The 16010-nt window shown below is 38.2% G+C and overlaps 1 protein-coding gene across 1 annotated transcript; it reads right to left on the minus strand.

Moving 5' to 3' along the window:
* Positions 1–2621: 2621 nt before the first annotated feature.
* LOC135617307 (WEB family protein At5g55860-like) lies at positions 2622–8296 on the minus strand. The gene is made up of 3 exons (XM_065117382.1): positions 8163–8296; positions 5477–5663; positions 2622–4513 (listed from the first exon to the last, which is right to left on the minus strand). The coding sequence occupies exons 2-3, from the start codon at positions 5636–5638 to the stop codon at positions 2732–2734; spliced, it is 1944 nt and encodes a 647-aa protein (XP_064973454.1). The 5' UTR covers positions 5639–5663; positions 8163–8296; the 3' UTR covers positions 2622–2731.
* Between the last annotated feature and the right edge of the window lie 7714 nt (positions 8297–16010).

Genomic DNA, 16010 nt, shown 5'->3' on the forward strand with positions numbered 1-16010 from the left:
TTGCTCAATCCATTGAGCTTCGTGGAGTCGTTGTTTGTTGAGGTACTCCTCCTTAACATGTGAGGTCTGTCTCACATAATTCTCCCTTTGGAGAACCGGGACTTATCCCTCCTGGATAACTGTCCCGTTGGAGCAACATCTCTCTTCGTTTCGGAGACCACCATCCCCTTGGACTACTCCGATCTGCTGAACAAACTGTGCATTGTTCTACTTCCTGCAAACGCACTTGCTAGATTGTGACTCCACGTCAATACAGCCCCCGCTGCACCACTCAAGGCCAAGCAACATGCTGAACTCGTTGCACACTTCAGCCTCCTACGGACGTATCCATCACATGCCGAAGAGAAAGTTTCAATGCTCCATGGCGCCGAGTTTCGGTTGCCTTGGGATGGCCACGAACATTCCATCGTCCGCATACAAGCCCATGCATGAGTACTAAATTCTTCAAGTTAGCAATTCCCCTCACCTCTGTGAGCTTTGCATAACTCTTTTGGTCGTTGAGCAACTCATTCCACCTTGCATGGTCTCATCCTTTACCAAGCGCCTCACTTGCTTTGAGCACCATCAAGTATAGTTGTCAACGTTGAGCCGTAGCTCAAACTCAGCCATCCCAACCTTTGTGCGCTCTGCATTCTTCCAAGCTTGCATATTCTCGTGGTACCTCTTGCGCGAAGGGTTGGCCATTCCTCTGAATGTCAATATCAGATGTCCACTCCTCTGAGCGACTCCTTTTCCCTACATCTCCATGCCCATTTTCCCCCCAAACGGTCGCGCGTGTGCTGACTGCCCTCAACGCAGCCCCGCTAGGTCCCCCACGTTTGCATGCTAAGTGTTTCTATGAGTGCTTGTCCCGCTCTGATACCATCTGTCACGGACTTAGCTAGTTTTGCATAAGTCGTGCGGCACCCTTGCATGTCCGTCCGCAAAGGTGAGCTTCCCCGAAGCCTCTCATTGTCCCTTAGGACCAACAAAAGAGAGAACGGGTTCGAGAGAACGCCTCAATCGGGATTCACAAACAAACATCTCCGAAAAACACTTCATAGACAATGCAAATTACAAACAGACTTTACAAGCTCTGAACTGTTGCACAACAAAGGGTAAAATTATCCATTACAGATCAAAAATCTCTCGCACGTGTCCACATGACACAACCTGTATTTACAAGCCTAAAGAGGCCACCAACCCAACTAAAATGGGACCATTAAGCCTTCGGCCACCCCTCTACATGCTGTACAAGGCATGAACATGCCAAAAGACACGGACATACATAAGCATTATATCAAACATCCTATTTAGAAGTTTGTCTGTGACAGTCCGCCCTTCGTTCTCCTTAAGTTCGCCGACTGTTGGTAGATCAGCGAAGACTACCGCGGTGAGGAAGATGAGGATTGGTCGTGGAGCCTCTCTGGAATGTGGCTGCAGCAACGTTGGTCGCTGGCCGAAGGCAAGGGCGAAGCTTCGCTTTTCTCAATGGCGTTGGTCGCTGGCCAAAGGCAAGAGCGAAGCTTCGATTTCTCAACGGCATTGGTCGATGGCCAAAGGCAAGAGCGAAGCTTTGCTTTTCTCAGCGACGTTGGTCGTTGGCCAAAATCAAGAGCGAAGCTTCGCTTTTCTCACTGCTCTGATACCAAGAAGCTTTATTGAAATAGCTTTACCAATATATTAACATGTTCCCTCTCCTATTTATACATATTACGAGGAAAGATTTCCCTCAACAGAATAAACAGAATAGAGAGATTTCCTTATATAGTTGGAGAAATTTTATCTTCTATTGGGAAAATCTTATCTTCTATCAAGTCCCGTCTCCCATATATTAATATAGTATTACTTGATGCAATGCAACCAATGTTTTCACCTAAATCGTTCATTTAATCACGCAAAGCATGATGTGCTGCTGCATCAAGTTTTGCCCGGTCCCTCCCTGTATCTTGACCTCTAAAAATATGATGGATCAAAATATAAACCATAGTAGTTCCAATCTAATTTTATATCCGTCAAAATTATCTTGTAGCCTTGTTAGTTGTAAAAATTATTTTACATTGACTTGAGTAACTTCTTTAGTTAATTTAATCAATTCTCAAACTTGGGTGTTACATCTAAATGTCATGTTATTTTCATCACACTAACTCGTTTCAATACACACATCCACAATTGAAGATTTTGTCTCTTATGCATTGTTGAAAGTCTTAATTAATTACATTGTATGTAAATTTTGTACTCATTTTTTGTGGAATCACTAATATAATTATTTTCATTATGAGGTGGCTTTATGTTTTCTAGTTTGATCCTTAATTAATTCAGAAATAGTATTCATTTTTTATAGCAACGCCACAACCTCTTTACCATGACTCAAATCTTCTAAGAATCCATTCATACCCACTTCAACAATTCTAACGACATCAACCACAGCCCAGCCAGGATGCTGTTTATCTTTCTCTATGCTTCAAGGGTTTTGGTAATTTACATGTTGGGTTCCATGTCTCTAATACGAGATAATAAAACTCTCATCTTTCTTCAATATCTATATTGAGAAACTAATAGGAGCAAGCCAGACAAGTTCCATAAAAGTGATGAGCATGTAGCAACAGTGAAACTGGAACCACGAGAACAGAGTTCAGAAATGAACAAAGAGAAAAACCTTCAGAACTATTATACATACACAAATATCTTGCACATCCCCTCAGGTCTAAAAACCCTGTCAAATCATACAAGAGAATAAGATAGCATCAGATCATACAGGCTTCTCGCCTGGGAGATGAGAAGGGGAGCCACCATCAACTTGGTTCTTCTTCCTATGAAATATGCCGCTCAAGTTTGGGAGAAGTGCCTTTTTTGAAACCGTTGGTCTAACAACCTTTCGGTTCTCTTCCATCTTCTCTACACCCTTTGCACTATGAACCATCGGTTTTGGTGGTAGTGCTTCTGCCAACATCTGTGTCTCGGCCAGTATCCTTGAGGCAGTCTTGGCAGCCATCTTCTGTTCCTTTTCTCGCCACCTCCTCAGCTCTCCTTCAACAGCTTTCTTTGCAGCCTCAGCCATCTCTGCCCTCTTCAGTGCCTCCTCTGTCGCTGTCTCTATGTCCTCCATCTCCTTCCGAGCAGCCTCAAGTTTCTTGACTGCCTCATTCTCACTGGCCCTTACAGCGTCCACCTGGGCGATCGCAGCAGCAACCTTCATCTCCGCCAGCTTCCCAGGCTCCTCTACCTTTCGGGTCAATGACTCATACTCTTCTTTTGAAATTGTTATGTTCACCCCAGACTCAGAAGTTGATGCACGAGCAACATTTGCTTTCTCAGAAAGTTCCTTGATAAGATCAAGGACTCTTGCCTCTGCTGCTTTTGCTTCTTCGGCATCCTTCAAAGCAACCTGCAGCTTCTTTTCTGCTTCATGTAAGGTGGTTTGGGCTGCCTCTGAATCAGCTCTCAGTTCTTCAGCACTTTTCTTCATTTCTTCTGCTTCCTGCAATGCATTCTGGGATTCAGATGATAGCTGCTGAAGGGTTGATACTAGATCATCAGATGCTGAAGTCGCTTTGGATTCTGCAACCATGGCTGCCTCAAGCTCAGCTTTGCATTTCTGAAGTTTAAGGTGAAGGTTACCAACAACAGATTCAGTTTCTGCATCCTTCTCTTTGAGCTCTTCATGCTCTTTCTTTAGACCTTCCAACTCAAGCTTCAGGGATTCCACCAAACTTCTGAGTGAACTCTCTTCTTCAGCAAGTTTTTGCAGCATTTCTTTAGCACCATCGAGCTCACAAGTCACTGTAGTAACAAACTCCAGATCTGAGGTCCTGGTATCTTCCATTTCCTTCTGCACAGCTCCAATTTCAGCAGTTGTCTCTGCCAGTTTTGCCTCAAGCATATAATGAACTTCAGGATCAAACTCTTTCTTCAGAGATGCCAATTTCTTTTCAGTTTCTTCTAGAGCTTGTTTGTAGGACAGTTTGGCAGTATCTTTGTCAATGTGAATCTTTGACTCCTCTTGTCGGGCTTGATCAGCGGCAAGCTTCACATGCATAAGTGATTCCTGAGCAGCTGATATCTCCTTAGAAAGCTGAGCAACTTTCTCAGTGTTTGCATCAAATAGCCGCTTTGATTCTGCTTCTTGCTGAATGGCAATGTGTTTTCCCTCCATCGAAGTCTCAAAATCCTTCTTGATTCTCCTAAGTTCCTGTTTTGCTGCATCAAGCTCCGTGATGGCAGCTGCATACTGCTCCCTTGCATTGTCAAATTCCTGCTCCCAGCCAGCATCCTTACGAGTAGTACTCTCAACAGAGCTCACATCTTCAAGTTTCTTAGTTTGACTATCTGCAGCTTCAGTAGCTTTTAAAGCCTGCTCCTTCGACTCATTTAGAGTACTGAGTTTGTTAGTCAGTTCCTCAACAGTTCTTTTAACCCTCTCTAATTCAGCAAGTGCGTGGATCCTAGTTATATCAGCATTATTAAGCTGTTCCTTGTACTTGTTAAGCTCTTTTTTGGCCAAGTGAAGCTGTGTCTCCTTGGGTAAAGCCCTCTATTAAAAGATAGAGAATGTTGGAGCATAATTTTTGCAATTCAATTGATTGATAAAATTGCAGAAAGCAGTCTATCACTAACCTATATAAAACCAACAACAAGAGCAGAAAAAGTTTGTCCTAGGTTGAACACAAAGAACATAGTCCAAGAGAGAATTTGACTACTCTTTAGATTATGACTCAATTATGAATGCCAATTAGGCAATTCCCAGAATCCAAAAACCATTTGCTTTTTAAATGCATGAGATTGATGATGTATTATTCTTCTTGAGCAATCTTGAATCACAGTTTGAGATGAATCACAGTGAACAATGTGCTTTTCTCTAAGACCTACCAGTTTTGAAATAAAAGCCAAAAGCTACTATGCTAAAAATTTGGCAGGACTAATACATGATAAAATATCAGCATCTATATCATGCCTGCTACAAATAGCGTCAGATATTCCATTCATATTCTACAAGATTCCAAAGAACAAAAAAGAAAAAAGTTATTATTTCCATAGATGATCATCTACTTTAAATGAAAAAATAGAAGTTCAAAGCCAAATATCATTCCTTATATTCTCTTAGGCAGCTGAAACAGAATTTGGTAAAGATAAGTAATCAAACATCAATAAAGATGGTATCCAGTCACAATGGCTATGTATCATGGTGAATACAGTTATGCTTTGGAATTTTGCTATAATTGCTAGACCTTTAAAGTACTCAAGAAGTAATGCAAATGAAGCGATGATGAAAACTCGAAATGACCTCCAGAGTTCGAAGTTTTGCATTTTCTTTTCATCCTAATTAAATATCTTTGATATGCTTTGCTTGATTAGCTCCAAATTACTTCACAAGAAAGGGGTATCTTATAGACTTTTTCACAAAAGAAATATATTAATATAAAAAACAGATAGCAATGTCGTTTGTGATGGAGTTAATTTAAATCTAAATTTAAAGAGAAAAAAATGTAACATAAACCTCAATGGGTGGAGGCTTTAGCTTTCTCGCAGTAGATCTGTCAGATGCAAATGCTACCTCACCAAAGAGGCTGACAGCAGCTTTGACAGATTCAAAAGGTGCCCTTGTGTCTATTTCTGCTTTAGGTGAATCTATAGAATTTTGTTGGACTTTTGTCCCCATGCTGCTTTTTCTAACCTGTGTCAGCCTGCACAACCAATAGCAAAAGAGTTTTCATTCTGGACTGATAAAAGTCTCAAGAATTTTATTAACTTCAGTTTCTAAGTGACGTAAGCAATTACAGAAAATTAAAATAATTAATATGCATAGATCTGAAAAGAAAAAAATTGTCTGAGAAGCTTGAGCATGTTCAATGATTCATGTCTATGCTACTAACACTACGTTCACACCAAAAAATGTCGAGATTAGAAACTCAAGAGAGCAACATAGTATTTGAACTGATGGGTTACATGAGGGTCAATAATAATTACTTCAGTGATAGGATTAAAGCAGATTGGTACAAGTCTCTAAGGAATGATATCAATGGAAAAAACATATTAGAACAGTGACCAAAGGCTAGCCATCAAAACGTCAGACATCGTTGATCAACCTCGGGCAGAACACATTTGTTAGAGATATGAATAATCAAATGAGCAAACGTTGCTCCATCCAGGCCTTTCTGAGTATCTCGATGACTAAATCTCAAACTATAGGAACATTCAACCCTAGATTGGCATAGTAGATCTTGCCCTATTACCAAGGGACAACTACTCAAAAGATCCTTCAGTTCATGGAAGTCTTAGACCTTCACATCCTAAAGTACTAAAGCTAAATAAAGATAATAAACTCGGTTCTATTGTACTAAACAAAACAAGTTTCGCCGCAATTCTTTAACTTTCAGTTAATTATCTATATCTTCTAGGATTTTCATGGCATTACTAAACATCTTGAGCTTTCAATTGTAAGTAAAAGTTTAAGAACCACTCAAACCTATAAATTATTACAAAAATGAATGGGTAAGTTGCAAAATATGAGCTAATGAGATTTGATATACAATGAAGCTCTTAGCAAAGCATTTCTGTAGGTTATGTTATTTGTTGAAAATAGTCATGATGCTTAAAAAATTATATACATACATTTTACAAATTTGAGAAGCAACATAATTTATGTTACTATAAAATGCACATGAGTTGTAATTAGCATGAAATATTCTTGGTTGTCTAGTGCTAATAATAAACAGTATAAAGTACATGATGAGATATCCATAATGATATCGTATAGACACATATACGCACAGATATCAGTGTGAGCTAGATTAATACTGCAGTTGACAGTCAAGAATAAATATTAAGATGGAGAAGAATCTTGCAATATATTATTTATACATAAACTATAAATTGACATTTACAAAGCATAAATTGACTTTTACAAAGCACTCTAAGACAACATTGTCATCAACCACTTATAAACAGATGTGGATTTCATGAAGACAATATGCTTACTGAAAATGGGGATCTTGCAAGTCAACAGATAAATTGTTATCCACGTTTGAACATCTGAGACTATTCTGTTGAAATATCCAGCTAATGCAAGACGATGCTAGAATTAGAAGTAATCATAAAAGTACATAAAAACAAACAAACTTTTGCCTGTAGCAAATGTTGAAATGCAGAGAAAGAAGTTGTCTTTAATGGTTTCCCAATGGTGTAAGCTCAAATCTTTACAGCCTTGTAAACACCATGACTCTTAATCACCTCACTAAAAGGAAGATATTATGAATGTTCCCCTTCAGTTTAGTTCTTTCAAGAATTCAGGCTTGAATTTCTTTCTTCTGTTTTTCATTAAACAAACCCGAGACAGCTTCATGGATGGCATAGGACCTGAATTTTGTAGGTTTTATTTTCTTGTCAAAGAAATAAATAATTTGATGTCTTGGCAGAAGTAGAAGTCAAAGGAGGGGCTAAAAGGCTACTAAGCTTGGTAGATATAACAAATCTAACAAATAATTCCATGAAATAAGTAGTAAAGTAGATCAAATGGTGCTTGCTGATGTAATCATAATTTTTCACAAGAAAAATGAAAGTTAAACAAACATTTCTCTGGGCATTGATTGTAAAGCCTATAATCCCAATTTGAAAGGATCATATGTAGTTCAAAAAGATAACAACTAGTTATATAACTAACGATACAGTCAACTCTCCGTCCTCAGCCAGTAAAATCATAATATTCTAACATGCAGTTCGTTGCTCTCTTGACACACACCAAAATGAAAAGCAATCTCTCTTTTAGTTCCTGAAGTGATCAACCATAGCAAAGGAACCACTAGACCAGATCAACAAAACATTATCGAGTCGAATAAAATTTAGTTTTTTTACTCCAAAATCATTGCAGTCTCGTCCCTTCACCGAAACATTCAAATTTCTCGAGCCTCTTCTTAATAACTATCATCATAAAGATACTGATTTCACAAAAAGGAGGAGCAACTTATCTGATAAAATCAACCAAAAAATAGCCGTCGTACGTATAATTGACAACATAATTTTATCTTTCCATCGAATCGAGTACGCTAGAAGCCGCGAAGCATGAGAGGAAAGGGAGAGGAGTCATAAAAGCACCGGGTCACAGAAGAGACTTGGATTTACGGCTCCAACCGAGGATAATAGCACGAGTTGGAGAAGAAGGGAGAAAAGGAGATCAGAGAGCAAACCTCGGAAGGATAGTCGGCGAGAAGCGGCCGTCGAGGGTGCGAGGAGAGAACGGCCACGGAGAGGAGCGACAGCGCGCGATCAAAGAGGTCGACGGCGAACACGCCCGCCGGAGGGGACTCCGGCGCCGAAAGCTAAGAAGCCGGCGGCGTCGGGCGTCGGACGCCGGGCGCGTCTCGGAGAGAGCAGGAGAAGTGGAGCGACGCCAGGGAAAGAGAAAGAGAGAGAGAGAGAGCGCAAGGGGTGAAGAAAAGGAAGGCGAAGGCAGGGGAGGGGGTAAAGGCGGACTCGTCGGGATGTGCGTAAGGATTTGGATCCCAAAAAAAGTTCGGCACAGCTAATGCGTCCTAGTATTGTTATGATTGATTTGGAACAGGCAGGACCACGCGGGTCCCGGGTGATACGGCACGTTACAGCAGTGCTCCCACGGGAATCGACCAATGGAAACGATTCCTTTCTTGTCTGGTATCTGCTCGGAGGCAGTTGAGCCGAAAACTGAAATGAAAAGCGCAGCAAGTGCGCGTGTTGGGACGATTTGAAGTTGTAATATATTTGGATTTGGATTCCCGTCTCACGGAGCTGTTTCTCCTCCTTTTTTTTGGTCTGAGGTTTTATATCTCTATCCTTTAAAAGTTTAAAAATAGGACATTCGTTCCTCTATATTATATTATATTTATATTTATATTTATATTATATTATATTATATAATTTACTTTTAATATAGTTAGTATTTCATACCAATTGTAACTTAATATGGGGAGCCTAATTAGTCAGCCTACCACATCATGATGAGTTGGGAAGGGGATATTGTTTGGGTAAGTGGCTCATCATCAAGTATGCTCGTTGTATGGGGGCGATGCTTACGGCACAGCGTTCCGATGACATACGATTTTTCACAAGTGAGCCACAACAGTTTGATCCCGTGACGTGAATCAGCAGTCAATTTTGATACCAACATTTTTCAAATATGTATTATTTCTCTGGGAGATCCGTTCAATAAACTAAATGATTTAATTACTAAAAATTCCTTTGTTATGTTTTTGAGTGTTTTTTTTTTTTTAATTAGTAATGTCAATTTCAATTTCAACATCATCATATCAAAGGATGGGTATTAATGATACTAATGCATCGAATATCAAAATATAGCAATGAGTAAACTATTTAATTACTTCGATCATTATTTTTTAAAAGAAAAACAAATCAATGGTTAAGATGGTGGTGGGCCCTCATCTTGATTCGATTAGTTTTCATAATATATTTAATCGTATGGATGATCAAGATAACAAGATTTGATTAAATAAGTGATTTTTTTTATGTTTTTAGATGGTTACGAATATATTATCTATTAAAATGTGCATTAGACTAATCGAAAATCTATAAGCAAGCATAATGGATCAGCTACTACTACTATGTTCCGGATCTGATATGCCACGATTGTAATTGAGCTCGGAATCGGAAGAGACACACATCGTTCTGTATAACTAACGTTTTTTTTTTTTTAATAATAGTTTTCAAAGCTCATTATAAAAGGACTTTTATACATTATTATTCTTTATTCAAAAATCTAGTCAAATAATCTGAATTATTTACTAACATGGGACATTATCATGAATGCCCTAACACAGTTGCATAGGGATTCACACGGATTCATTCGGTATCAAAAAGTTTTCACTTAGATTAATTCAATTTTGCTATGCTTAACGGGTTAAGAAATGAGAGGATAAGTGTTAGAGGCATAATAATATGACCAATAACTTAATATTAGATGATCGATACCTCAACACCATGTGATGTAATAGACAAATGTTATCATGTCTCGACTTCGACATATCACAACCACAATAGAGCGGGAGAGAAGCATACCTTTTTTTTTATATAGTCAACGTTTATCGTAAAAGTATTAGCTTCCGAAGCCCACTATAAAACGATTCCTTAGATACGTTCCGACGCAAAGTTCTTTATTCAAAAAAAGTACATCCAAATAGTTTATTGATTTAAGTATTAGAAAGATATTATCATAAATATTTTGATGCAATCTTGTAAAATCGGTATCGATTTATTTAGTGTTAGGAAGATTTGATTTGGGATCAACTCAACGTAAAGACCTCGATTGGATCCGAATGCTCGGACAACCAAAATCTCACTTTGCATCGCTATTAAAAATAAATAGAGGCATATCCATATTAACAACCACTTAATTATTATTAGTCAGGATTATCTTTTAATATTTTTTTTACATAAACTAAAACTTAAAAGTGATAAATAAAGAATATTAATTGATAGAAATATATGTAATATTTTTCAATAATAATTATACCATTTGGTGTTTTAATATCATCAAATTAATGATCTAACTGAGCTAAATTGACTATAATAATATTTATGTACATCTTTAGACATATATATATATATATACACACACTAAATTAGAAGTTAGAGGGGTAAATATTAAAATCATTAACTTTGAACCATCATCACTTGTTTAAAAAGTAATAAAATAAGTATTAAAATAAGTTTATTTTTCCAAACAGCAGTACCAAACACAAAAAAAAGATGTTAAATCTAGATGCCAATAATGCCTCCAAATAAAGATTGTACAGTTCGATCTAGCAAAATTAACCAATTAATTGGACCTTCTCTCTACATACATGATTAAGTTTGATATAAGAGAAGGATTTGAACGAACAATTCTATATCCTTCATTCCACGGGGGAGGGCTTTTCTCCTTCAGCATTCGGAATACACTTGGAGCGAGCATCCACCTCTAACTCTACGTGAGAGACTCCTCCTTCGTGCACAGTAGTATAGCTACACCCTCTTTTTAAATGCTGCCAACTCGTTGTGAAGACTTCCTTTGCCCCTATTCCATTTCCCTCGAATGCTGCCAAAACACCATCGCTATTTAACTTAAAGCTATCTATCACTAACTTAAACCTACCCAATAAGGTTGTTCTTAGCATTATTGTCCTCAGAAAAATCATGCAGGCGCCATAGGTGAGAAATTAATAATTTTATAGAATATATATTATAAGTTGTCGACTTAGCCCCACTAAAAATAACTTCATTTCGGATATTCCAGATCATTCAATGGAAATACATAATCAATGCTCTCGGTGACACAATTCTCCTCTCGCAGGAATCAGTCCCTTCCAAAAACTCAAAAGTTAAATTGTTCGGTTTACACTGTAGCATTGACAATATAAAACAGGTGAAGGAGCAAAAGAAAAAATAGTGATCCATGATGTCATCTGTATGGTTGTCACATAAAGTACAATATCTCAACTCGACTAAGCTGGATGTTAAGACAACTCTACGAAAGTGTGATATTAGCAGAAGCCAGCGAACCAAACACAAAGTCAATTTTATCTAGGTTTCCTTCATGATTAATTAAGAGAGAGTCAACTTTAAAATCTTCTTCGAGTTGTGAATAGTTAAAATACATGGGTTTGAGAGAAATTGGGGTCTCAAAAATTCAATTATCATGAAGCATATTGATCAAAGTTCCAATACCAATTAAACAGTGAAAACTAGATCTAACAAGTTCCGTTGATTTCAAAAAGTAGCTTCCAACACCAACTAATATTATTAGGGTAAGAAATTTTCCACCGATAGACCTCGCTATACTTGGCAGTGATTACATTGGACCAGATAGAGGAGGAGCCATAAGGAGAGAGTAAAGTCTTCTGACTTTTAAAGAGCTATACTGCTATAGCGAATATTTTGAATACCAAAACAACCAAAGTCTTTTGGAAGAGTAACATAGCCCCAATTAACCATATGGATATCGAAGGAATCATAAAACTTTTGCCACAAGAATCTATGGATAGACTTATTAATGTCATTAAGGATGCATTTTAGCATCTAAGATATAGCCAAACAATAGACCAAAGTGGACAAGAGGATCGAATTAGTCAAGGAAACATGCTCGGTCTGAGATAAATGATTAGTCTTCCAAGAGGCTAGCTCCTGTTTAATCTACTGAACTTTTGGTTCAAAGACGGACATATGAATTCTACGGAGCCAACCTACATGCCAAGGTATTTAAATGAAAAACATCCCTCCTAAATGTTAAATAACTAGCAAATCTGATGGCTCTACTTATATGCTTGAGAAAGAATATTTGAGACTTACAAAGGTTAATTTTCTAATTCATTAACATCTAATACTTATAAAAAGATATTCATAATGGTTAAACAAGATATACCATTGGTTATTGGCTTAAATGTATAAGGGGATATCATTTGTAAATATCAAATGAGACAATTTGAATTTATTTTTGAAATTAAAAGGGATAAGAGAACCCTCAAAACATGCCTGATTAAGCATATCTAATAAAACTTGAGCCACAATGATATATAAGAAAGGGGAGAGAGGGTCTCCTTGTCGAAGGCTCCTATTTCCCCTAAAAACCTTTGAAAATTGATTGTTGATGACACAAGAAAACTACAAGAGGAAATCTAAGATAAAAAATAATTAAGAAATTTAAAACATTGAAGAACATTGATCATAACATCCCAAGATAAATGATTATATGCCTTTTCAAGATCAATTTTAATCATGATTAAAGAAGACTTATCTATAGAAAAGATTTAGGAGAGATTGGTTTAGGTAAAAAAAAAAAGAGAAAATTGGCTAACATCATAGCAACAATCCGATAGTTGATATTATATAATGATATGTGTTTAAAATCTATGCTAGTTTTTGGGTGGGTGCATTTAGAGATGAATATAAGATGCATTTTGAACTAATCTCGGTAAATAAAATTAGTTTCATAAAAAAGATTCAAGGCCAAGCGAAGATGATGAGAGATAGTGGCCCAACATCTATTGTAAAATTGTATGGTGTATCCATTTAGGATAGAGCTCTTGATATATTCGAGTGATTGGATATAATTCCACACCTCACTCCTAATGAAGGGCATGATAAGGGATTCAAACTGTTATGATCGAGTCAGTACTATAGGGGGGGGTGAGAGGTGAATTAGTGCTTTCATAAAAATCTCAACGATTAAAATATCTCATTCGATAAAATCGTATCGAAAAGATGCTTACCTTGAAAGCATGTTCGTAAGCTGTTAGAACCCTTGCAGATTCTAAACTTGGGGTTGATCTCTTTAGGGGATCGGCCTCCTTGGAACTCTATAGGGGTTCTCCCTCCAAGTTGCTGCTCAAAGGCTGTAGAAAAGATTCATCTATTGCTTAAGAAAAGAGAAGGAATACATGGCTATTTATAGGGCTTCTAAACCCTAACTCCTAATAGGACTCCTACTTAAGACTCTTACTTCTAACCAACTCCTAATAGGACTCCTACTCAAGACTCCTATTCCCTTACAACTCCTAATTCTTCTCTAAGAAAAAACCTCCTACATGAATGCCCCTCACAATTAGGACTCTCCTAGCTAGAGTCCTAACAGAATGTCCCTCTCAATTAGGACTCTCCTAGCTAGAGTCCTAACATTTTTACATGAATGTCCCTCTCAATTAGGACTCTCCAAGTTAGAGTCCTAACAGACCCGCCCTCTTCAAATCAGCCTTGTCCTCGAGGCTGATGATTCATGAATTCTGAGAATTTGATCTTCAAGTCGTCATAGTTCTCCCAAGTGGCATCTTCTTTTGGTAGGTTCGCCCACTGTATTAGCACTTCATTAGTGGGTCGTCGTCGTCGAGTCACGATCCGTAGATCAATAATGGCACTTGGCTGGGTTTGGAGTTCTCTTTGGGTAGTCATATTTGGTGGGTGGCTTTGGGCTGTCTCCATGCACTTGTTTAAAACTTTCGGTTGGCTGTTGGTTTGTGGGTGATATGTCGTACTCCTTTTCAATTTAGTACCCTGCATATAGAATAACTTTGTCCAAAATCTGCTATTGAAGATGCAAGTAGAATTTGTCACAAGCACAATGCGTTCCTTATAGTGTAATTCTTTTGAGTCCCAATTGTAATGAGCCATGGGGCTTGGTGCTTCCTCCAATTTTTTTATAATCTTACTAGTATCTGAATCTTCCTGCCATTCCATCTTAATATCCTTAAGGAAGTTGCTGGTCGGAAGTGAAACGGTCGAAACTTCAACTTGCTCGGGTAGCTGCGAAAGCGCATCTGCAAGAACATTCTCTTTCCCCTTTTTATAAGTTTTTTCAAAATCAAATCCAAGAAGTTTTGTTACCCATTTTTGCTGCTAGGGGGAAGATATCTTCTACTCCAAGAGATATTTTAGGCTTTTATGGTCGGTCTTGATTTGAAAGTATCGCCTGATCAAGTACAATCTCCACCTTGTTGTTACGCGCACAATGGCGAGCATCTCCTTATCATATGTTGACATATTTTGATCGGAGGGAGATAATGCCTTGCTAGTGTATGCGAGTGGTCGACCATCTTGCATGTGAATGACTCCAATTCTGACTCCAGATGTGTCGGCCTCAATAATGAAGGGTCGATTGAAATCTGGTAGTGTTAGCACCGGCGTCGTCGTCATGGCTGCCTTAAGTTTGTCAAAGGCAGCGGAGACTCTATCCAACCATTGGAAGACATCTTTTTCTAGTAAGGAAGTAAGTGGTGCACTGATCTTTCCATAGTTTTTCACGAACTTACGGTAGTAACCTGTTAAACCTAGAAAGCCATGTAGCAATTTTATGTTTCTCGAGGTCGGCCAGTTTTGCATTGCTCCAATTTTGAAGGGGTCCACTGCCACACCTTCCTCTGATATGATATGCCCAAGATATTCCACCTTTTGTTGAAGAAAGCAAAAATTCGTGGTTGTTGTGTGTTCAAAAGGTGGTTTTCCGTATGTCTTCTTTGCATGCTCGTATTTGATGATACCCGGATCAAAGGTCCAGCTTTGTAAAGATTTGTGCTCCCTTTCATCTAGCAATTCATCTACTATTGGAATAAAGTATTTGTCCTTGATGATTATGCCATTGAGAGCTCGGTAATCAACACATATTCGCCTTGTTCCGTCCTTCTTGCGTACAAGTAGCACCGACGAAGAGTAGAGGTTGCAACTTGGCCGAATAACTCCTGTTTCGAGCATCTCTTTTATAATCCTTTCTATTTCATCCTTTTGGAGATGTGGATACTGATATGGCTGAGTATTTACTGAAGATTTGTCTGAAAGAATCATTATACAATGATCATGCCGACAGGTAAGAGGTAGGTTGCGCGGTTCGTCAAATATATTTAAAAATTCAGCAAGCAAAGGAAGTAGATTTGGATCTTCAAATTCTATTGGCTCTCCCTTAGTTTGCTGCTCAAGTTGTACCAAAAAGCCGCTGCATGCTTTATGCAAAATATTCTCCATTTGTTGTGTGCAAATCGTTGTTATGTCGCCCCCACGTTTCCCGTGCAATGTCACCTGTTTCTCCTTACTGTAAAATTTCATAATTAGTTTCATAAAATTCCAAGAAATATCACCTAATGTCGTCAACCATTTAATTCTGAGCATGACCTCATGATTGTTAAGAGGGAGAAGGAAGAAATATGCAATTATCTCTTGGTCCTGCAGCAATAGTTTCTCCTGCAAGCGCCTATGATCACAATTCAAAATCCGTCCGTCGGTGACCTTAACATCAAACCTGCAGCGATTCTCGATAGGTAATGATATCCGAACAGCAAGCTTACTATTTAGGAAGTTAGTAGTACTGCCCGTGTCGATGAGAACAATGATTGGTTGTTGTTTGAGAAGGCCTCCAATTTTCATCGTTTGCGGGTTTGAGTAGCTAGCTAGTGTATGTACCGTAACTTCGGTTGATTGTGGCTCTTCTTCTGTATCTTCTTCTTCATGTTCAAGGCTCTCTTTTGGATGTTCAATGACCTCTTCTTCTATCGGTTCAATCATAAGAAGTCCCCCTTTACTACAGC

Source organism: Musa acuminata, chromosome BXJ2-7, assembly GCF_036884655.1.
Source record: "Musa acuminata AAA Group cultivar baxijiao chromosome BXJ2-7, Cavendish_Baxijiao_AAA, whole genome shotgun sequence".
NCBI classification, from domain to species: Eukaryota; Viridiplantae; Streptophyta; class Magnoliopsida; order Zingiberales; family Musaceae; genus Musa; species Musa acuminata.